Source organism: Lepisosteus oculatus, chromosome 2 (genome assembly GCF_040954835.1).
Source record: "Lepisosteus oculatus isolate fLepOcu1 chromosome 2, fLepOcu1.hap2, whole genome shotgun sequence".
NCBI classification, from domain to species: Eukaryota; Metazoa; Chordata; class Actinopteri; order Semionotiformes; family Lepisosteidae; genus Lepisosteus; species Lepisosteus oculatus.
The window spans coordinates 25,499,461-25,522,406 of record NC_090697.1 but is presented as its reverse complement, the minus strand read 5'-3'; the positions used below and the strand labels follow the sequence as shown (position 1 = coordinate 25,522,406).

Here is a 22,946-nt window from a genome sequence, read left to right as displayed (position 1 = left end):
TCTAAACTATATTCCAGGATTTTTTTTATTCACGCTAAATTGCGGAACTGTCCAAATCCCGAATAGAAAACAAAACGAATACCGATATTTTTAAATAAACTATGTGTTTTGCATACACAGCTCATAAAACCACAACAAACAAGGTACCTCGATGTCTTTAAACGTTTACGCTTAAAACATCACACACTTCTTACTTTGTGTCATTAAGAAACCCGATAAAGTACACAGATCGCTTTTCCTTTTTCTATGCGTCTCTGAGATGCTCCGGAACCGAGTTTCCTCAAAACTTTTCGTTTCTTTTTTCTTTCTCCTACCTGCTTGTAACAAGTCCGTCAGGCATGGTGCAAAAGCGACGTGTATCCGTAATTTGATACAAAGCTTCTTCAACTTTATTTTTTAAACGTGTTTATTGTGCCTCTATGTTTTGTATTTCACTGGGAAAAAAAACACAATTTTAGTCTTCAGCCCGACCCCTTTATCTGTGACTCGGAGTCACGAGATTACCATCCGTGCAGTTTTGAAAACTCGGCTCTGGCAAATCAGGCAAAGGTCGCTGTGGGCATGGCCAACGTGCTGCGCTGCGCTTTGCTCTGCAAACATGGCGGATTAAAGTAAATTAAATATCTATTCAAATTAATTTATCGTTGGGTTTAAACACATGTAGTGAAGAGCGCAATAATCTATATAATTAAAGAGCAAACAAAAACAAATCTTCTCGTAGTCGGCAGGATTCGAACCTGCGCGGGGAGACCCCAATGGATTTCTAGTCCATCGCCTTAACCACTCGGCCACGACTACTGCTGTTGTTACACTTTCCGAAACATACACCATATTCGGAAAAACAATCCGATTTCCTCCCTTCTTTCTTTCTTAAAATGGTCTTTGAATATTTTTAAAGACATTTCTAAATTCGCATGCATTTCGATTGCATTGTCCTCTGCGAGCTTATGAAATAAAGAACTATTAAAAAAACTATTAACAAATGTGTTGTTGGTTTGATCACGATACAGTCACATTTTATATTTGCTGATGTTGATGAATAGGTATTGCGTAAAGTATATGAATGTACTGCCTATTTACAATATTTAGAACAAACGAATGTTCACTTTCTCGGGTACATACCGCCAGTAATGTATTCGCGTATCTCTCCAAATGGAGAAAGTATAATTATCGATTAGATACCAACCAACTTTAAATCCCACGAGCGGTTTATTTAAAGCAAACTGGTTAAACGGGTCCAGAAAGGGTTCCAATGACCCAGACGGTGACGTTTTCGACTAATTACGTCGAAATTACTAATTACGTTTATTACTGCTTGAAAAATATACAACCTTTAGCAAAGTCATTACAAATGTCGTCAGATGTTGTCACCGTTAAACTGTAGTCATAAAGTCAATTATAAACGGAGATTTAAAAGTTTTTAAAGATTTCAAAATGATTTTAAAACAACACGGATTTAGCCTGGTAAAATGTAATGTTGGACACATGTAGGGTAATTGAAATGGTACTGTACGTATGTCTCCAAAGGCGCTTCCCCGTCGTAGCGACCGGGTCGTACCCGCGCCGGTGGGAACAGCTGACCGGCTCCGGCGGAGAGGGCATCTCTGGGGCATCCGCTGGACGGGAGTAGCGGGCAGTCGCCCCAGTTCCACCGGCGGGACCACTACTGGGTAGTGTAAAGGCTGTGGCCACCTTTTGCACCCAGGAATTGCTCAGGCTCCAAGTGTTCGCTGCCCCTGGGCTCGGTCTCTACTGTCAGGGTCAGCCGGCGCTTGACAGAGTCCGCTAGCGCCTGCCACGGGTTGTCCATCCATCCTGCTCTGACACCAATGTAGTGTTTTTTAATTCACACAGGATAAAAGACAAGTGGAGACGAGATAGCGAACCGAGCAACCGCTTTTTTTCTCCTTTTAAACCAAAACCAAACAGGATTTACACACACATAAGGGGACCAAGGGAACACGTACAAAGGGTTAGGATGGTAACTCGTTAACAGAAGACTACACACTTACAAAGCTACACAGGACACTTAAACTAACATAACACTATTTACATAAGCAGGGTCAGCTGCTGGTCATCGTGCTGACCCTCAGACTCCCCGCGGCTACAACTCCAAGCCTGCTTCGCGGTACCCTGCGTGCCTAGGTGCCTTTCCTCCTCACCACCGGGCGAGGGCGCTACAATATTTTCTTACACATTCGCTTTTATTTATAGGGATCAGCATGGTTCCGTTTTTTCCTGGACTTGTCCTTTTTGGTCTTTAAAATCTTTGTCCAAGAGGAATTTGCAAATATATTGAAACATCTGGATTCCCCCTTATTCTTTTTCCCCAGTTTTCGTTCTGATAAAGTAAGCGATTTAATAGGTACTGGGACAAATACCCCTAGCGCCGCCCCCTCCTTCGACGACGTGCACTCCTCTTTGAATCACATCAGATACGGTAACCGTACGTATCCTTTCCGAGACTGTGGGCTGCATGGAGAAGGGAGCATCCAGCTCGGGTTACAATGCTCACAGGTGTTTTTTGCTTTTAATCATTAACAGGTGTGCAGTATGAGTGTGAGGAGGGGCACAGCATTCTCTAGCACAGTGGTTCTCAAACTTTTTGGACCAAGTACCACCCCTAATCCAACCAAAGCATCCAAGTACCACCTACAAGTCATCATCCCATAGGAACCCCAGAAATTCTCAATGACCAACATGAGCGCGCGTGCACACATACTCACGCATACATATAATAAATATTATAATAATAAACTTTATTTGATATAGCGCCTTTAAATGTGGCTTCTCAAAGTGTTTTACAGAAAAAAAAAACATTAACAACAACTAATAAAAAAGCACCATTTCAGTGAGAGGGGTGAGCCTGTTTAGTTGAGCAAAGCAGATGTGAATTCATTTTTCGAGCCTTGATACAATTCAAAACAGAGTTTTACAGATATTAAATCGTCAGGCATTTTCTTGACGGCAAAGGTCTCACGGTGGATGTTGTAATGCGTACATTAATTTCTGGAGCAACCTCTCTAATTCGTGTAACTACACCGTTATGTCGGCTTGTCATTGCTCTAGCACCGTCTGTACAAACTCAGACGCATTTTATCCAGTCGAGGCCATTCTCTTCGATAAATTGATTCAGAAGCTGAAATATGTGCTCTCCTGTAGTTCCTGTTGGTAGCGGTTTACAGAACAGAAAGTCTTCATGGGACATGCCCTCAAACTCGTATCTAACGTAAACGAGCAAATTGGCCAAATCGACTACAGACTCATCTAATTGCAGTGAAAAACATCTGCTCATCTTAACGTGCTCTATCAGTGTACTTTTGATATAATCCTTCATTTCAATAATTCTATGAATGACTGTGTCTTTCAGGGGGAGGGGGGCAGCAGGTCGAGCTGTTTAGCAGCTTTTTCTCTACACATAATACGTGTCAGCTCTTTTGCCAACGGTAAATAAGGTTCTTCAAAAATAGTGTAGCTTACCTGCTTTAGCAATCCGCAAGCTTGCATTTTTCCGCGTTTCCGTTTTTATATCCGTATTTATTTAAAGTTTTTATTACATGCGCATGGGAGCAAAACACAGAGACGCTTGGTGTATTTTTCTCAAATTAGAACAGTTCTTAAATATTTTTCTGTTATCACGCTTTCGTGTGCTCACAAGATTACCTGCGTTCGTAGCACGTATTTCTATGCATTCCTGTGTTTACAATGTTGTCATTGTTCCAAAATCACGCACATTCTCCTTTCTCCCTATTTGCTGGAGATACAGTAGCTTTTTTTTAAATACAATTGGTCACTTGCATCCGTAGCACGCATTCCTATAGAGTGGTATAGAATTACAGAGTATCTCTTGTGTCCACTGAAGTATTAGTGCGCACTGTATCGTAGTACGTAGGCTGCGTATTCGACACATATTAAAATACAAAATATAAAAACCCGTCCCGATTTTTCAGTGCACACGACACAGTTTCAGGGTCATTTGGCGTACCACCTGGCGGCACTCCACGTACCACTGCCGGTACGCGTACCACAGTTTGAGAACCACTGCGAGTCTAGCACATTATGAGGCATCCATCCATCCATTTTATAACTGCTTTATCCAATACAGGGTCATGGGAGAACTGGAGCTTATCCCTGCAAGCAATGGGCGCAAGGCAAGATACTGTTTCAGATGCTTATAACAACGACATAATAACATGTTGTGTTAAACTGAAGCCATGTTGAACACAACAACAGCAGGGTCAAAGGTACTGCCCACTAACCCCACAAGAGATACACCCTGGGTGGGACACCAGTCCGTTGCAGAGCCCACACAGAAACAAATACAGACACGCATATCAGCAGAAATTTTCCCAGAATTAACCGACCTGTATGTCACTATATAGCAGAGTGTATTAGAGGAAAATGTAAGACAATTTGTCCAAAAGCTAATATGAACCAAAAGTAGATCATGCAACAGGACAATGATCCAAAACACTCAAGCAAATATTTGACATAATGGTTCAAAAGAAGAAATTATTCGAAATGATAGATCCAATTCATTTGAATTGCATCTATCTCTTTCTGTTGAGATTACATTTCTTTTTTTCAGATTACGATTCATTTTTCTGGTAGGATTCAACACATATATCTGTCTGGTGTCATGTATTTTCTTTCTTGTCCCCCAGATGAGTTTCAGATACCTGGAAGATGTTCAACAATCAGGTGGATTCTCTTTTGGTAATCTTCTGGGGCTTAATTTATGCCAAAAAGAAATCTAAGAAATATATACCCTCCTTCAGACTTGATGATGCATCCAATTTGCTGAACCATTTAGCACCTGCAAACTGCATCATTACTTCTTCTCTTGTAGGTACTTTGAAACAATCTGTGTTAATAGACTTGCTGAGATTTCTGCCATCTAAACATACTCAGTTGACTCTCATTTTTCTTCTCAACTATTGCTAGAGAGCTCAACCATGCAGTCATGGTTGACTGCATGGTTGTGTCCACTGAAGTATTAGTGCGCACTGTATCGTAGTACGTAGGCTGCGTATTCGACACGTATTAAAATACAAAATATAAAAACCCGTCCCAATTTTTCAGCGCACACGACACAGTTTCAGGGTCATTTGGCGTACCACCTGGCGGGTAACCCTGGGATGGGTGACCTCTAAGGAAATATTTGGTACACATACTTAGGACACAGTCCTGTAGGATGTCTTCTTTCAGACGACATGAACTGTAGCTCTTAACTATTTGGTCATTGAGGATCCCATGCACTCTGGAAATTTACCAACTGGTTTCCCTAATGCACCCTTTCAATTCAATTGGAGAAGCAATTTCTTATTTTTTCATCTGGTCATCAATGTAGTGGGGTTGCTGGCTATGTGGCTTCCTCCTACAGTATGTACAGTGCTTTGGGAATCTTATAATAATAATAATAATAATAATAATAATAATAATAATAATAATAATAATAATAATAATAATAATAATAATAAAAGAGAAAATATATAGTCTTCAAATTATCTGTTCTATGCATTGCTGCGATACTTTGTAATACAGTACTTGTTAGGCATTTCTGTATGACTGTGATACATCAGTTCATCAGTGAATTAACATAATTAAACTATTAAACATTATTAATACTACTAAATACACCTTCTGAATATTACTATATTTAAGGTGGTAACTTACTTTTATTTTTTTAGACCAGGGGTTTCATCTTGATCCTTAGAACTCCAATCCATCAGAAGTTATAGTAAGACATTAGATTAAATTAGAAATATGTAAATTCCTGGAACAATTTACTGGATCATTTCAACTGGTGATTTTTAAAAGTAATAATGTGATTGTATAAAGCAAAACTGAAGACACTGCTGCTCTCGCTCCACGACGAGGGAAATATACAGCCTCTGTAAATTGCTTACATTTTTCTTTGGTGAACAGAAGATGGCGATATATGCACATTTTTTAACAGTCGCAGCATAGAAAAGGAAACGTTCAATTAAGCACCTAACGTTATTTAATATGTTCATGTTCGTCAAAACACATTCATTGAATAAATCAAATCAATACAAAGATGTGATTATCTCCAAATTCTCATTCTAGCTGTTATAAAGGTTATTCACTTAATCCTTTATCTCCCCCAGCTAAACCTACTTAACTGTGGGGAGTGTGAAGATTAATTACCTCTGTGCATTTCACAATGCCAGAAACCATAACAGTCTGAACAGCCTTCTAAATCCATAATGGCAATGTTAGCAACCACAGACAGCTGTTTAACACTTAACAGGGTGAAGCACAAATAAAATTGATATTTAAGTTTTCGTCATTCTTAAAAGGCGTAATGTAGTGTTAAATCTGTCTGTCTATGGATATATGCCGACAGAGACTTTGCATTAGTAAATAGACAAAAACAATGGAATAACTGAAAAGGATAAATTTTATCCTGGAACCATAAATAGTATGGGCAAACCATGAGTGGTATTAATGTTTCTAGTGCTGCACATTGCCACATCCAAGCCTCATTCAGTGAGTGCATGGAATCTACAATTCTGTTCCATGGTTTTACAGTTCCTCTGTGACACAGACTCTCTAATATGGTGTTGGCAGGAATGGCATTAACCCCGACATGAATAATGAGCTCCAAGCTTGGTGCTTAGCATGGTTAGGGCAGAGATGTGATACCCTGACTCCACTGCTGACTTTACAAAAACCTTGAGCTGAATTACCATCCTGCACAAAAGGGTCTCCACCTTTATAAACAACATTGGTGAAGTCCCTAACAGAATATCAGAACATGAGAAAAGTTTGCAATGAGAGATGGACACTCAAGGCATTTTGCTCATTTTCTTTGGTAATGTTTTATTGATGCAAATATCTCACCCATCCTTTCTTATGGGATCCCAGGAAATCTGTTTCATCAACTGGCTGGGGAGTTTGTTCCAAATGCCCACCGCCCTCAGAAGTGTTTCCTGATTGTAGTCCTAGATGCACACTTTCTTAGTTTTCACTCGTGTCCTTGGTTGTTGGTTTCACTATCGCCTCAGAAGTAGCTTTCTTTTCCAAATTTGGCAAATACCTTCCAGGATTTTAAATATTTCTATAACGCCCTTTAATCATCCCATCTGTTTAAAACTAATAAGATTATTTTTTAAGATGTCTATATATGACATTCCTCTTTTGCTTCTTTGAACTGATGTCAGCGCAGTAAGGTGGCCAACAGAGTACGCAGCACCCATGAATTGTATTATTTATATCATTCCTTAAATTGATTTTGATTTCCAACTTGAATTTCCAGGATAACATTTTTTAATAATGGCTACAACATCAGAACATGAGCTAGGTATTCAAGTTCTCGTGCTTAGGTTGTTCGGTACGAATATTTTTTTTTTTGTTGCTTCACCTTATTTTCATAAAGAAAAAGACTTCACTTTGTTCCAAACCATTTTATTTTTTATTATTTTATGATCTTACTGTGTCCAACAGAAGGTCTGTGTCTGAACTATTTCACACATTGCACATCACACCATTACAGCTGAAAACAGACAGATTCCCACTGCGTGCGGATGGGTCAATGAATATCTATTAGTTGAAAGAATGGTCTCCATTACATCTCGTGCCCTTCTATGTCCCTTATATGTTATGCACACCTGATCATATTATGGCGTGCTTGCAAGAAAATGTCAGGATAAACACTCTTCTTCCTAGTACAAAGCACCCTCTCTTTAAGGTCATTGGTTGGCTTGAATCTTCTTTGCTGACTTTAACGTTTCTTAGAATTTCTTTCTTCTCTTCCTATGACCAGAACAGCCCTTTTGATTTGGGGACTTTCCTGCTTACTTATGTTAATTTAATTCAGCTGTTTCTGTGTAATCTGGGGGGCGCAAAAACGCACATTTAAAACGAGCGTGTAAATGTGTGTCAAACTCGGAGAAGTCAGACGTTCCTTTTTTGCAGTTTCAACCGTTTACGTTAGGTAGCTTGCAATTAATAAAACTCACCACTGGGGACGCTGTTTGCTCATTGACCAACTGTTGGTATTAGCTGCTCCGTGTCAGTCAGATCCGTGATATTAACACAATCTAAAGAGCAAAGGGGAGTTTCCAAAGTCATCAAACCCCTCCAACTTTCTCATTCTCGGCCAGAGACCACTGAAAATGGATCTTATGAGGGCTGCGGCTCCTTTCCTATGGTTTTCCTTCTTCTGCTTTGGGAATTTTCTTGAAGCTGCAGTGCTTGGAACATTGAAGTATCCTTCCAGCGCTGGTGATAACGGGCTAGGTTCACATCTGGATGAGCGAAATCAAGGAGAATCAAGTGTGATCTCCAGAAACGAGCCTCTGAGGAATGATACTGTTGTCCCCCATGAGTATATGATATCGCTTTACAAGACCCTGTCTGAGATCGAGAGAAGGGGCTTGAACAGCAGCTTCTCTCTTACAAGAAAGCATGCCAATACGGTGACCAGCTTTGTAGACCAAGGAAAAGGTGGGTAAAAATGATAACGTATAAACTGGCAGAAACATAAATACGACCTTTACTTAGGAGGTGAGCAGATCTAGTGTATTGTATCAGTGCCTTATGGCTCGCATGCTCTGCTCCGCAAAGACTTGATTCTGCTGTATTGTGGAGTAGCCTATTCTTACTGTTAATGACATAGTACTTTATTGTTGAACGTATGTCAGAGGATCGTTCACACCAACTTTTTCCCTGTGAGTATATGTCATCTGATTTTTTTCTAATGCTTATAGGCTGATTGTCACTGCCACAGAAGTGCGTCTATGATACAATATTTCCTAACTGTACTCGACGGGTTTATTTGTTGTACTTTTAAAGGTTTGTATTATAATGAGCATAGGTGCTATTAGAGGTAAGCGGTTTTTTTCATTTGACAAGTGAATAAATGCAAAAAAGCTCAAAACATAACTTCTTATTGCTTTGATTTGCCTTTTCAGATACAGGTTTTGAACAGTCGAGGTGAAATAATAAAGTCCTGTGTCGAGCGTGATTTTTGACCCGACTACAAATTTCCAAAATAATATACCAAACCTCTGACCCTTGTGAGATCTTATTCACCTCTTGTGTTTCGTGCCGCTGGCGCTTCTACAATGTAGGAGTAGTTTTCAAGTCAGTGACCTTTTATCTATTAAGTCCTACAAAGCAAAAATATGCTGTAATACGTTAATTACATTTCGTGTAGCTAACACGTTTGCGTTTAGTCTCAGCCATTAAATTCAATTTGTGGTTCATTTTCATGCTATTTACAAATACAGTAAAGTATTGCATTTCCGTTATCTTAAGCAAATATTTAAATCGACAGTAGCATCGATTTATTGAATTACGCCGGCTCCTTTTCCGAATGAAACTGGTGCGTAATGTTTTCAAAACAAACAGGTCTGCCTATATAACTTGCTAATTAATCTACTATAATTAACAGAATTTGGTAGTAAGTGTAATGCGCGCGCTTGAATCTTTTGACATTCATGTATGCACGTTTTAGAATGCTTTAAATACTTTGGACGAAATATGAAGTCAAATGTCTCGGATTTCCAACATCTGTGATAAATAAAACGTCTTCATTGGGCACCTAAAGTTTAACACTTACAGACGACGTTCCTCAAAACCAGGTGTTGCTGATAAAGACAGAGAAACGTGTAATTTAAAACTGGTGTTTAATAAAGCTCGTCGCATAAAATATTTTAATAAAAACAAGCTACTCTGTCAGTAGTCTCCAACCACAAATAAAAAACACTTTCATTCCTTACCGGTTATGACAGTAAAATATTTGTTAGCATTAGCAGAGAACCGTATTTTAAAAAGTCACTTAAAGAGTTTTCCAACACAAAACATTCGGCATTGAGCTTTATCACATTTTGAATATCTCTTCACAGTAGTGAATGGCAGAAACCTTAATATATTTTTTCAGGCTACTTAATTTACCCATACAAATATAGACATAAAATTCCCCCCCCCCTTTATTGGATTCAAAATGTAATTCTGTATTTGACAAAATCTATCCAGACTCTGAATTAATTTATCCATTTGTGTACGAGAGTCTGCTCTGAATTACACACGTTTAAAACTATCGTTTAGACCAAAATATCGTTAATCTCTGGCTGTACAATACTTTTCGGAAGTGGAAATCATTTAAGATTTTTGCTGTAAATATTAGGCCTTGTTACTGGGATTGGCACTGCTGTTCCGTTTATTTTAACACGTGAACTCATTTTTATGACTAGCACATACAAATTCCTTGGTGTCACCATATAATAGAGCATGATTGACGAGTGTTAAGTACGTTCTAGCTGTTAAAGTGCACTCAGAGATCTGTAACCATCCTAATTGCTCATGGGATGATTATTTCCCATGTAGGTCTAAACATATTGCGATTCTAACATCTTAAATACAACGTAGGGCTACAAATAAAGGGCTTAACTGAAAAAAAAAACGCTTTAAGGAAATGGCGTTTTATTTCTCTGTACCCAAGAGGAGTGTGGATGTGGGATTTGAGTGCAGTCTTTAGGACAAAAACGTTGATATATATCGGGAGCTCTCGTGTTTTCGGAGCAATAAATAAATATTAAAAGTAATTTAAAGAACAAAAGAAATGTAATTTTCGGTAAACATCCCAATGTCTTAAAACTTACGAAAATGTATAACAAGTTATTTTACTGAACACCGTTTTTTTGAACGCGGAAAACTGCAAAATAACTCTTTTCTTAAGTGTGAATAAAACACGATGCAGAAGAGGGCGGGAAATCCACACTTGATTGTGTCCAGGACATAATTAATTTTGTTTGTCCATCTGCTAGTGTTTTGTAATTAGGAGTTATCAGTTTCCTGAAAAACTGTCATCTGATTGTTTCGACGCTATTTGTGGAGTTACTGTACATACAGTACTGAAAAAAACCGATTCGACAAAAAGTCGCAATAAATCACAAGAATATGTTTCAAAATTAACATTTTATATTAACACTTTTTTAATGAAGTTACTATTCATCTTATTTCTCAAATTAATGAGCAAATTGTTTTACCTCCATAATTTCTGTAGCCGGATGGTTTCACGTATGTATTTTGTATAGGCTATATATCTCACTAAAACGTTATACATGATATGCAATATATATCGCACTTTTCACATCGTATTTTCAAGGTAACGAATCGCAATTTATTTTCTTTGCTTGTTAACTGGCAGATTTTAAGAATATAAACCGATAAAAAGTTTTTCTTACTTAGAAGAACTATAAATTAAAGTTGTAAATACGTCTAAACTGAGTCTGATTTGAATTATTAGACAAACATTATTGATGTCAGAGAAATTAATTTATTATAACACTTTAATCTAAGAACCAAAACGTGTTCATTGGAGTTTTGTAACCACACCTACAGCACATTTTTTAATTTTCTTGCATTTACAACTGTAAGCATTGAAATTTGTATACGGTAATCTTTGAAGTAGATCAGTCAGTTAAGAACAAACGCTCATTTACAACGACTACCTGAGCAAGTGGTTTTTACACCACTTTTGCAGATAAATGAAAACAGCGCAAGAAAGAAAAGGGAACATCAATAAAACATAAATGACATACAGCCCTTGGAAGTGTTGACACGTACATGTGTCAGAGTGAAAAGATTCATACAGCTGAAAACTCTCGGATACTAAGGTGAATTGTTACAATGTAAGTTACAACCCTGCAGAGTGTTCTAGTCGTTGGCTGCGGTTAATTACAACTACTAGTGCTGGGGTTCGCTCTTGGGATGTTCAGTAAGATAAAGGTACAGTATTACCCCTTAAACAACAAGATGCTTATATGAGTATGTGACGATCCGTTGGTTGCACGCCTCTTGTTAAGGAGTTCTAAATGGGCAGTGCCGATGGGGTTACTGTAATTGTTTTTGTTTAAAAAAAATATTTGTTGTAGCAATTTTACTTCCTTATAAAAATCGTTTCGTTTCTGACCCATTGACGTATCTTGAAAATGCTATGCATTACATGAATTTTGTATGAACAATTCTTTTAATTTTGTATTAACGATTCTGTCTCGGTAAGAAACAACACTGCAGGGAAGAACGGATTTATTTTTGTTGTTGAATCGACTGCTCATCGTTTGCCTTGCTGTGTTGGGTTTATTGCAAGATCTTTCATTACAAAAACTTCCAATTCCAAGCCCAGATATACACACATTTGTCATTAGGAGAGTGAAATACATGGAGTACTTGGCTCAGTGCAAATGCAAGCCAGGAGAGCTCTATGTATGCAGCTCCATACCTGCCAAGACACTCCCAATGTGGGAATCCCCCCTCCCCTTCAGTTGTCATTATCCTGCCCACAGTTTATAACTACCTCCCCCCCCCCCCCCACACACACACACCTCCAGCCTCCCTACTCCCAACACAACTCAGCAGATATGAACTTCTTCAATGACAGCTAGGTCTGCTCCACACACACCAGTTTGTCTTTATAGAAGTTGGCAGATATGCAGCTCCTCTATGCCGGAGTCTTTGCTGAGAGCATTTTTTAGTTCTCTTTATCATTCAGCTTCATGAAAATGGAGCCAACTTCAGCTTCTCACATTGCAGTTCATTCTGCTTTAGTCACCAGCCTGCTGTGTTTTCCTTGGATTCCATATAATATCCGTATTTTCTTATTGAGCATGTTCCTTGTTTTCTTCCCTAGCCATTCATACAGTAAGTGATGCAGAATGGGGATCAATGGGTCACACCCTGCAATCTCTCTTTCTAGCCAGGTTTTTGTTACCCAGAGTAATTAAGAAATGCAGGCAAACTCCTAAGTTGAGCACTTTAGTTGAGAATTCACCATTTGGTTACATGTGGCATGCGAAGAGTAATGTTTTTTTCACATCTGGTACAGGGATTTAAACCCACATGGCTTTTCTCTGTTCACATGTGGCAGCACCAATGTCTAAATGGCACTGTCATCGGATTCCCAGGCAACAACAGTGGTACTGCTGAATTGCTGCTTAGGCTTGTGGTGTGTTCAAAACATGCACTATATTTACACAACACTAAGAAATCAGATTCCTCTGCAGTCATATTCAACTATATCAGATTTGGCAATCACGACACAGCAGTTACATGGAAACTGGATCTGAAAACAAAATTGTTATGTCAATTTATGTGTCCTGCATGTAATTGGGTTTCATTACTTAGATAACAACAATTATCAATAGCAACAGTTTTGTTCAGGAAGTTCCAGTGAGGTTTATTCCCATCAGAATGGAATTTGATTGCACATTTTTTCCTAATCTTTATTCCTTTACTTATAATAGTATTGCATTTAGTGAGTAATTTACATTTTGAGATGACAATGCTTCTCGCTACATCATTCTTTAGCTAATGCAAATGAGCATGACAGTGCTGTTGGGTGCACTCAGTGATTTCCTAGCTAGAGGCATTGAATTCAATGAACCCAACCACACTTAAACTTGATGATACTTCGCCAGCACATTTTACAGAGCATAAATCTTGAGAGAGATAATAGTTAAACTATGACTCCAGACGATTTGTTATAGATAAGAGGTAGTATTATAAAAATGAGAGATGTTTGTGACAAACCATATATCACCAGCTCAAAAAACTAAGTCAAATCACATTTTCTAATTCAGCAAATCTGTGCACTGCTAGAAAAAAATAACATTGTAATCCAATCGCAGAGTATAAACAGCAGTGACACTGGAGAAGAAAAAGATTTGTCTTGGATCACCGGCATCAGTAAATGTGTTCACCAGGAATCAGGTTCACATCTGTGTATGTTTGGTTTGGTTTTCCTCTTCAGTTACTCAGTCACTGGGCTCAAGCAGGAGTCCAGGTAACACATAAATGTATTAAATGTAGAATAAGGAAATGTATTAATTGGACGGACACACAAAACATAAAATATAATGATTTTTTTGGTGGTATTTCACAAGTATCCTTACAGTTTACTGAAGTACCTTTTTTGTTTGCTTGTATTTTTATAGATCTTCCTTCCACTGAGCCAAGCCAGCGGTATTTATTTGACCTTTCCAGCTTATCTAAATCAGATGAATTAGTGGGAGCAGAGCTGAGGATTTTGAGAAAGTCCCCCCCAAACTTGCCTCTGTCTCTGAACCAGGCTGGAAACCTTTACCATATATTGCTATATACTTGCTCAGAAGGGAATTCAGGAAGGCAACTTCTGGATTCTAGGACTGTGGACATTCTGGATATGGAGTCATCAAAGTGGGATGTGTTTGACATTTGGGACAGCATGAAGACCAAGAAACGAAGCCACAGGACAGGAGAGCTTATGTGTTTTGACTTAGTTGCTATATCCGAATCTTCCAACGAAGCCGTCTACCCGGAGTCTTTGGGATTGAGTCGCCATTGGAGGGAGCCACAGGAAAAGGCGATCCTGGTGGCTTTCTCACGCACCCGGAAAAAGGAGAACTTTTTCAAGGAGATCCGGGACAGGATGAAATCCATGAAAGATTTGGACGTCTTGGATCTTCCGGAGCCCGGTAAGGAAAGTCTTTCCAAGCGGCTGCGGCGAAGGAGGACGGCTGTGTCCAACCGACCAGGCGGAGGCAAAGGAAACGGGAAAAGAAAAACACGCTGTAGTCGAAAACCTCTTCATGTCAACTTCAAAGAGCTGGGCTGGGATGACTGGATTATAGCTCCTTTGGATTACGAGGCTTATCATTGTGAAGGAATCTGTGACTTTCCTCTGAGGTCTCACCTAGAACCCACAAACCATGCCATCATCCAAACGTTAATGAATTCCATGGATCCAGACTCCACCCCCCCCAGCTGCTGTGTTCCGTCTAAACTCAGTCCAATCAGCATTTTGTACATAGACTCGGGTAACAACGTGGTTTACAAGCAGTACGAAGATATGGTGGTGGAATCGTGTGGGTGCAGGTAGCAGCCTGGACGTCTGTACTTGAACAGAAACAGCACTTCTCAATGGCCGGCCAGCTGGTCTCAACTGCTGGTGCTGGAGCGCTGTTTGGATCCGCGCGAGTGTGTGTGTGTTTAAGTGGGTTTGGGTGTTCTTGTGTGGATGTTATTCATATTGAAAGAACAGAAATAGAAAATATTGACTCCTTTAAATTGCTTGATTGTATTTTGAGCTGACCAGAGTCCCTCTATATTATTACAATGTACATTGGTAAAGCTGAATTTCTTCAGCTATTGAACATTTTCATCACATTAGTCCAGCTGACTTTTTGATGAGGTGGAAAATGATCAACATATAGCGTTGATGCTTTTTTGTTTTGTGCTTAGTGGCTTAACCCTTGTCTTTTTTTAGATAACCAAAGGCGCTTTTATTACAGGCACAAATCAAATTGTTGCCGCTTTTCACACTGAAAGATTACAGACATTTAAAAAAAAAACGTTATTGCAGTGACCTCAGTACATTTTTAGTTAGTTCAGATAATATTCAGTTTCAGGTTTATCATAAGAGTATTTGCACAAAATAATGCCAGATAATGACAGTAACTTTATATGTTAACAAAGTTAAGATGTACATTAGAGGATTTGATATTTCTGAATGTGTCAGGTCTCTTTTGGTTGAACATCTCAAGAATCATTCACAAGTTGCAGGGCAGACTTTGAATGTTCATGTCATCTCACTTTTATAGCAGTGTAAGCAACCCTCCAAAAAGGGTTTTCAATAGCTCCAATAACCTCTGATTCAGTCAGAATCAGGATATATTGTGAATTAGGCTGATTTATTTGCCTAATCCACCTGGCTGAGTCAACAACTAGACCATAAGGACAAGGCTGTATGAATCCCTCTTTATATTAGGTGAGTTAGAAACCTGATACTTACATGTAGGTGAGTGGAAATTAGCAAGTTTAAGGGTTGACCTCCTCCTGACCTTCATTTAAAACTCAATTTATTGAATTGATTGTTGATTGACTCCTATTATTTATTGAAAGCCAATCACCTAAACAAACTGTCACCTTTGTTTTTTAAATGATGTGGAATTGCACGGCAGCTTCGTCCATGTTCCCAGCTGCACAGTGATCAGCTCCTCCAGGTGTCATATTGTTCCTCTGCAGAAGAAGAACACATGTTTAGTAGTTCTTCCAAAACAAATGTTCTAATGATTTTTATTGTTAAATAATTGGGCATTAGATTAAAACCATATTTTTGCTGTAGCATTGCTAACTGATTTTACATTTATCTTCATCCTTGTTGACATTTTGTACATGGTTTAGGTGGTGAAAAATCATGCTATCTTTTATGCTTAATTTATTGCTAAGCTACCTTTAATTTTGCTTGGAGCTCGATATTATTATTGACCATTGCCGCATTGTGCTGCTATGTGTAATTCTTTAGAATTACACTCAGTAAGCATGTAAGTGTACCTGCTGTCAGATGTGTTGCATTAACACTTTGTTTTAACATTTCTAAAAATACGGATTTTTATTTTTACAAATGTGAATTATGAAGACTATATTCAAATACATTCTGGAATTTCCAAAGAAAAGCAGGAACCTTGATAATAAACATCTGTGTGCATACTATGCCTGTTTAATAAACAAGCTGTAAATGGTTATATAGAATTGATCAAAAGTTTTTGGGAGCTCTTTAGGATCGATTTGAGGTCAGTACACAGTCAAAAAGAAGTGCACACCTTCACAGTGAACATCTGGAGTGCTGCTCCAGTGAGACCAATGAACAATGCAGTCAGTTATTAATCTTACTGTAAGCTTCTTTCTCACATTCATTGGCAGATGTTCTATTTACCAGTCTTCAACAGCCTCACCATGCCCATCAGGCCTGATGAGGTGGAATTTGACATGTCAAATCTAAATTAGATTAAGTCCCAAAGTTTTTTATCTGGGAAGGGCTTTCTTTACCATTGCCCTCTGTGTATTCATCAATCATATGCTTGAGCAGGACAAAAGACTTACTGTAGGTTTGATCAAAATCAGCTAAGATGGGCATTCTTACTGTAAAAGACAGAACAATATAATATCATTAAATAGATCCATGACTAGTGGTGATATTCAATTTTAAGCAGAATGTATTTTTCAGACATATTTATGAAAGTACTGTTTTCTAAATAAGCTAACAAATCTGAAAAAAAAAATAACTTAAGAAAGCAGTTGCATTGACATTCTCAACCTTTTTGTTGGCATATTTTGTTATTTTGTGTTAAAGAGTTTGACAGTAAATCCTCTAAAATGTGTGAACAAAAGGCTTAAAAAGTAGATGCTAACAGTTTTCAAAGTATAAAGTGCATCTGACTCATGCGCGTTGATGGAGAGAAGGTGTGATTAGCTCAGATTCTTAAATAAAACTGCCATAAAGTAAAGTGGTCCATTTTCAAATTCAGGCACTGTTTACACAGAAGTAAAAGGTGTTGTTCTTAAATGAGAAAGGAAGCTAATATGTCATCATAATATTTTTTCAATTAATATTATTCTGTTCTCCAAAAACAGTTTTCACACACTGTCTCCTCTATGCTACCCTACATTTTCTCAGTCTCTTCACTGTCCCTGGTAGTGGGGACAGGGCAATATGCTTAGACATCTAATACTTTTTGGGCGAACCTTCTGATACATCTTTTTTATCCATGTGCATGTTACTTAGACCCCTGTAATTGGGCTAACGAGATCCATACCGTGTCTATATAAGGGACACTCACCTTTTGTGAATGCAAAACCAATTATTACTAATGGGCTCATGCATCTTTTTTAAACATTTACTATTCTTTTTGGCAGCTGAATATATCAGTACATATCAGCACATGTATTATCAAAGGTTCTTGAAGCTTGAGACCAGAGAGAAAAAAAAACTTTTCCAAATGAAGATGTCTGCAGCGTTTGACTAGGAATATTATACAATTAATGTTAATCCACCATATTTAAAATGTCCGCAGCATAATTCCTTCCCCACTGCCATATTGACTACTACAAGGTTCTGTGTACCCTTAAGTGCTATAACACCCATAAGAATTTGAGCAAGTTTGCGTAAGTTTTAATTTTTGCAGAAACCTGTACTTAGATGTATCTTTTGTTACTTCAGGATCTACATACTTAAATTCTACCTTTATTGGAGAGAGTAAGTTTTGTAGAAAATACATCCCATCAGGCAAATCCATTGCAAACATGCATATGAAATGAATTCAGCTCTCCTCAGCCAGTGCTAGGATTTGATCAAAGTTGCTTGTGGAGTCTGAACACAAGAGCACAACTCCTTAGACAGCAGCGAAGTCAAAGAGGCCCGAAGACTGTGTTGCTCGCCTTGAGCTGATGTCATGTCTGTAATATGATCAGTGCCACTGAGCCCTGTTATACATATGCTCAAATTCAATTCTAAAATCATTTGAAACTGGAAGATGTAAAGGATAGATGTTAAGGATTAATTATATTACAGAATATTAAAGATAATACTTAGATATTAAGAAAAAAATGAGTGAAATACTTATTCATCAGTCAAAGGTAACAATACAACATTGTTACATGTCCTGCTTTTATAAACTTGTTACATTCTCATTATGTAGTTTCATTTTGTCTTCTTTTATTTCCATGAAATTCTGTGAATGTAATGATAAACACATTTCCTTAAAAATGTAGTGATGTAATATTGCCCCATACTAACTATTGAGAAATATCATGACCACAATGTTAACAAAAGAATCCTTCCCAATTACACTATGAATGCCTGAGATCCTCTTAACAGAACGTGTTAAGATTTATATGGTTCAATTACAAACCATTTTTCTATTGAAAGGAGACCTCTGTGTGTAACATTCCTTTTGAAGCACAACAGTCCAGCTTGCGCTATTCTACAGTATACCGTAATGTTCTGATGTGCGTCAAAACACACAAATGTGTGACACTGGCAGAAATGAAAAAGGCATTAGTACAGTATATCCAGGCCTGTTGTGATTGAAGTTTATTTTTGTGACTAAGATTTAACAGGTCACCCTGTTACTAAATTTTATGATTTAATAATTAATTGTACAGTTTCAGTACATGACCGATAGCTAAGTTGATTCAGGGGGTTGTAAAGATGCACAGCAAGAAGCAGGAATGTACTTACATTAATGTCCTCACTTGTGAACACTGAACTTGTTTAATGAAATTTCCTGTAGCAGTAAACTAGAGTTTAGTTGAAACTGCATTTTAGTACAGGAATGGTCCAATATTGTACAATTAAGTGTAGATTTACATTATTTAAAGTTGGCATCTTCCCGTTCTTTCTGGTATTTCTCAAATAGCAATCTTCTCTCTCTCTTGCCTCATATTGTCATTCTTTCTATATTTCCATTTATTTACTTAACTGATTACCCTGCGGACCCCTGTGCAAAACCTTTACAATAACAAGCTTAGCAAGAAGATACTTCCCCTTGTTGACATGCATTTGATGAAAAAATACAGGCAAATTCCCTGGGACAAGTGGTGACATGTCATAATGGAAATTGCAACCATTTGTTGCTGAGTTTTGATCAGCTTCATTGCGGGCCTGCAATTCGATCAGAGCAGGCTCCCAGTGGGAAATACGCAGATAGCAGCTGATGTCATCATAGCAACCGCGAACATTTTGGCCAATATTAACAGGTGCTAACAAACATGACTCAGTTGTTTTTGGCAAGAGAAGGGACGTATGACTCGTTTAATTTTTTTTCTTTGTGAAAAATCAAATTACTTCCCTTTTCCCTTGTAATTCAGGGGGTGCATGCATCCCTTTTTGGTGCCCAAATGTGGAAATAGGCAACTATTTGTAACAGTGAAGAATCTGTTTGATACCAACAAAATCTTGGAGCTGCAGTGTTTACACTTCATGACGGAGAGGCATTAGGATTTTCTAAACAGTAGGCACTTTGCAGTTTTGAAGCTTATCGATAATTAAAATTACACTTGTTATGGCATGTATCATTGATTATGTACTTAATGGTGAATAATTAATTATAATTAAAATTTCTAATCTGGACAGAAATCTGGACAAAGGGGCCTACACACAAAGATAATTAATTATAATAGTGGTTCTCTTGCATATAGTTTGAATAATAAGGATTATGAAATGTAATAAAGTTATATAAAAGTTATATACAAAAAAGAAACATACAAAAAATATACAAATTTTGAACAACATTAGTATATCACAAAAACTCATGTCAACTTAGAACAAAAGCATTCAAACAAGAACTATATGTAATTTACATCTACAAGCAATGATTTCTTATTGGCTGGTACTGTGACTGTGCCCACTTACTGTAGTAAATGGCTACTATTGCCAGCTACAGTAATTGTAAAAAATATTTCTGACGAGAACAAGGAAACAAATGCTGGTTTGGCTGTTGTACCGACCTGAAGAGTATTCAACTGAAATGCAATAGGAAATGCCCCTGATGAAAGTCATAACTATCTGGAAACCAATTTTAATGCACTAAGAGTTTTTGCCATAAAAAAATTGTGAAAGTGTCACAACCTGACCTAACCAAGGTTACTGCAAAGAAAACAACCAACTGAACAAATGCTTAAAGCTTAAGCGCAGGCCAAGTACCAGCTTAGATCTTGTGAATATGTCTGTTCTTCCTTAGAATTATTTTTTCGTATTGCAGTTTTGACTGTATATCTGGGAGATTTGGACCACTGAGATCTTTTGATGTCTAAATTATAGAACAACCTAAGAATTTACTGAGCTCTTCATTAATGCAGGGATACTCTGTGAACCACATCTGAAGGGAAATTAGTATTTTGTTTTACCTTTTGTTTCTTTCTCAGATGGGCTTAGCATCTTTAAAAGAATAAATCATAATCAATACTCACATGATGTAAATTCAGTTTTCTGTTTGTTATCTCACAGTGCTCAGAACACAATGCTAAATTTAATACATGGAATACACAACAAAACGACACAGAATATTGCTTTAGACGTAAATAGAGAATGGAATAGAGATGAAATCTTTTTTATTATACTACAGACAACATACAATATCAGCTTGTGTTTGATTATAACAGATTTTAAGAAACAGTTTGTCAGTCATTTAACAATATGTCAGTGAAAACATCGTAAGGCCCCTTGTTTCTCCATGTAATACTAAAGAAACAAAATATAAAGTTACTGTATGTGTGACTACTAGCAATTGACCACGTGTGGGCTGGGTGAAATAAAGCTTTTTTCGTGATCTGCCGTTTGCACAGTGTGCCTAAATCTTTCCTTTATACTGTATATGTATGTACATGTATCTGTTTTTGTTCAGACGTGTGTGTACATATATATTGCATATATAAAATACAGACACTCACACGCAGTAAAGCAATTATTTTGAATTTCTGCTTGCTAATATGTTTTGGAGCCACTGTATATTTATAGATTATAAATAATGTTCATGTTTTCTCTGCCAGTTGGCCTTCCTATTTATAACAGTCTCATCTCAATTAAATTCCAATTGAGAATCTAAGTAATAATAAAAAATAATTAACAAACAACAAGACAGGTTATGTTGTGTCTTTAAATGCAGATTTGATTTTTTTACGGTTTGACACCAGAGGTTTTAGAGATGTCATTAGACAGACAAAAACAAGCCAGTTTTTTACAAGTGATGGTATAAATGCACTGTGTGTATGTAATCTATGGTTTATAAAGGACTGTACATATTGAATTGTAAATGAACTGTAAACAGCAATGTATTTTACTTTTGGAAATATTATATAGTAGTATATATTTGAAAAAGGTAAGCACACTTTGTACCCTCTCCATTAACCTTTCTAAGTGTTTTGTACAGATGATTTCTATTAAATATTTTATTGACAATAAAACCATGTTGTGAGTCTGGTTTTCTAGAAATGAATCTGAAAGTGAACCCTTGGCGACAGTCTGCCTCACCCACAATGCCTGGAATGAAGACCAGGCCTGGTGTTGTGTCTCATTCTTTTGCCAGAGAACATGCAGCAAGTTTGCAGGTGATTCTGAATTCCATTTTTATAGGAAAAAAAAGATTAATGACGAAGGAGAAATACTTGAGAGCAAGTGATTGGAGACACCCTTTAAATGCTATATGTGAAAACACTGAAGAAATTATTGGTTCAAGGATTGAAATAGCCTTAGAAATAGCTTTTTTGGTTGCCTTTAGAGGCTAAGAAAATGAAATAATTATATGACAAAGATCATTGTTTCTAAGAAACATCTTATTTGGAATAAATTGATACCAATCAGCTAAAAGATTCAGTATCCATACAGCCTACAGGAGAGGTGTAAAAAACATTAGTGACATTTAGTTATTAAGTAATATTTCATGTCTATTATTGTACACTGGCATTTGATAGAAATTGCACTTCTGATTAGTTTGAAAACTTTGAGTATAATCTCTGACTTTTAAAGAATAGGCTTTTCTCACGTTGAAAGAATTTGTCATTCTAATTATTTTGACGGTCGCAAGGCGTAGAGTCTATCTATTATCTTCCTGGCTCAATGACAATCCTTCCCAGTCCTCGTACATGCCTTGGCACTTCAAGATCACCCATCAGAGCAGCTGAGAGCTCCCACCTCTCTGAGATCTTCTATATAATGAGGTGAAGGATGCTGGTATCCTCACTGTGTTGCAATGTAAGACTAATTGTTGTGGATATTCTGACACTGCATTTTGGTCAAAAAATGAAATCCTAATGTGTGGCTTGACAGCTGAACAATGCATTTGACCAAAGTGGTAGGCAATTATCAAACAAGGAGCTCTTGCTCTAGCTGTGTTTCCATGTTGTCACTTCATTGTATAAAATTAGGCGATCATTACTACAGTATGTCCCATAGACTACTCGAAAAATAAAATATTTCCACTGAAGATCATTCCAAAAGTGGTTAAGCAGTCAGTAAATGTCAATATTTGTTTGGGTGGTTGGGCTTGGGGACATGCAGTAGGTTTCCTTATTCCTGAGCATGACATTACTTACTTGGTTTGTTTGCCCAGCACAGCTTTCAGGCAGTTACACTGCTTCTCACTTCACTCATCACAGTCACT

At 37.5% G+C, this 22,946-nt stretch overlaps 2 protein-coding genes and 1 non-coding gene across 5 annotated transcripts in view; 1 reads left to right on the top strand and 2 right to left on the bottom strand.

Annotated features, from left to right (window-relative positions):
* The window catches only part of hs1bp3 (HCLS1 binding protein 3), a 32,723-nt gene extending 30,973 nt beyond the window's left edge, over positions 1-1,750 (bottom strand). Inside the window, exon 1 of one of the 3 annotated variants that reach the window (XM_015357445.2) lies at positions 1,559-1,750. In XM_015357445.2, coding sequence (XP_015212931.1) covers positions 1,559-1,602 — 44 coding nt within the window. In that variant the 5' untranslated portion in view covers positions 1,603-1,750. Of the gene's footprint in view, positions 1-194; positions 267-314; positions 528-1,558 lie in introns of those variants that run through there. The other 2 variants (XM_069199117.1, XM_069199118.1) reach the window with 2 other exon arrangements.
* On the bottom strand, positions 717-798 carry trnas-aga (transfer RNA serine (anticodon AGA)). The gene has a single exon. It is a non-coding gene; the product is annotated as a tRNA-Ser (tRNA).
* Positions 1,751-8,056: 6,306 nt separating the features above from the next.
* On the top strand, positions 8,057-21,733 carry gdf7 (growth differentiation factor 7). Its single transcript, XM_006626374.3, has 2 exons — positions 8,057-8,472; positions 13,965-21,733. The coding sequence occupies exons 1-2, from the start codon at positions 8,142-8,144 to the stop codon at positions 14,885-14,887; spliced, it is 1,254 nt and encodes a 417-aa protein (XP_006626437.1). The 5' UTR covers positions 8,057-8,141; the 3' UTR covers positions 14,888-21,733.
* Positions 21,734-22,946: the final 1,213 nt, after the last annotated feature.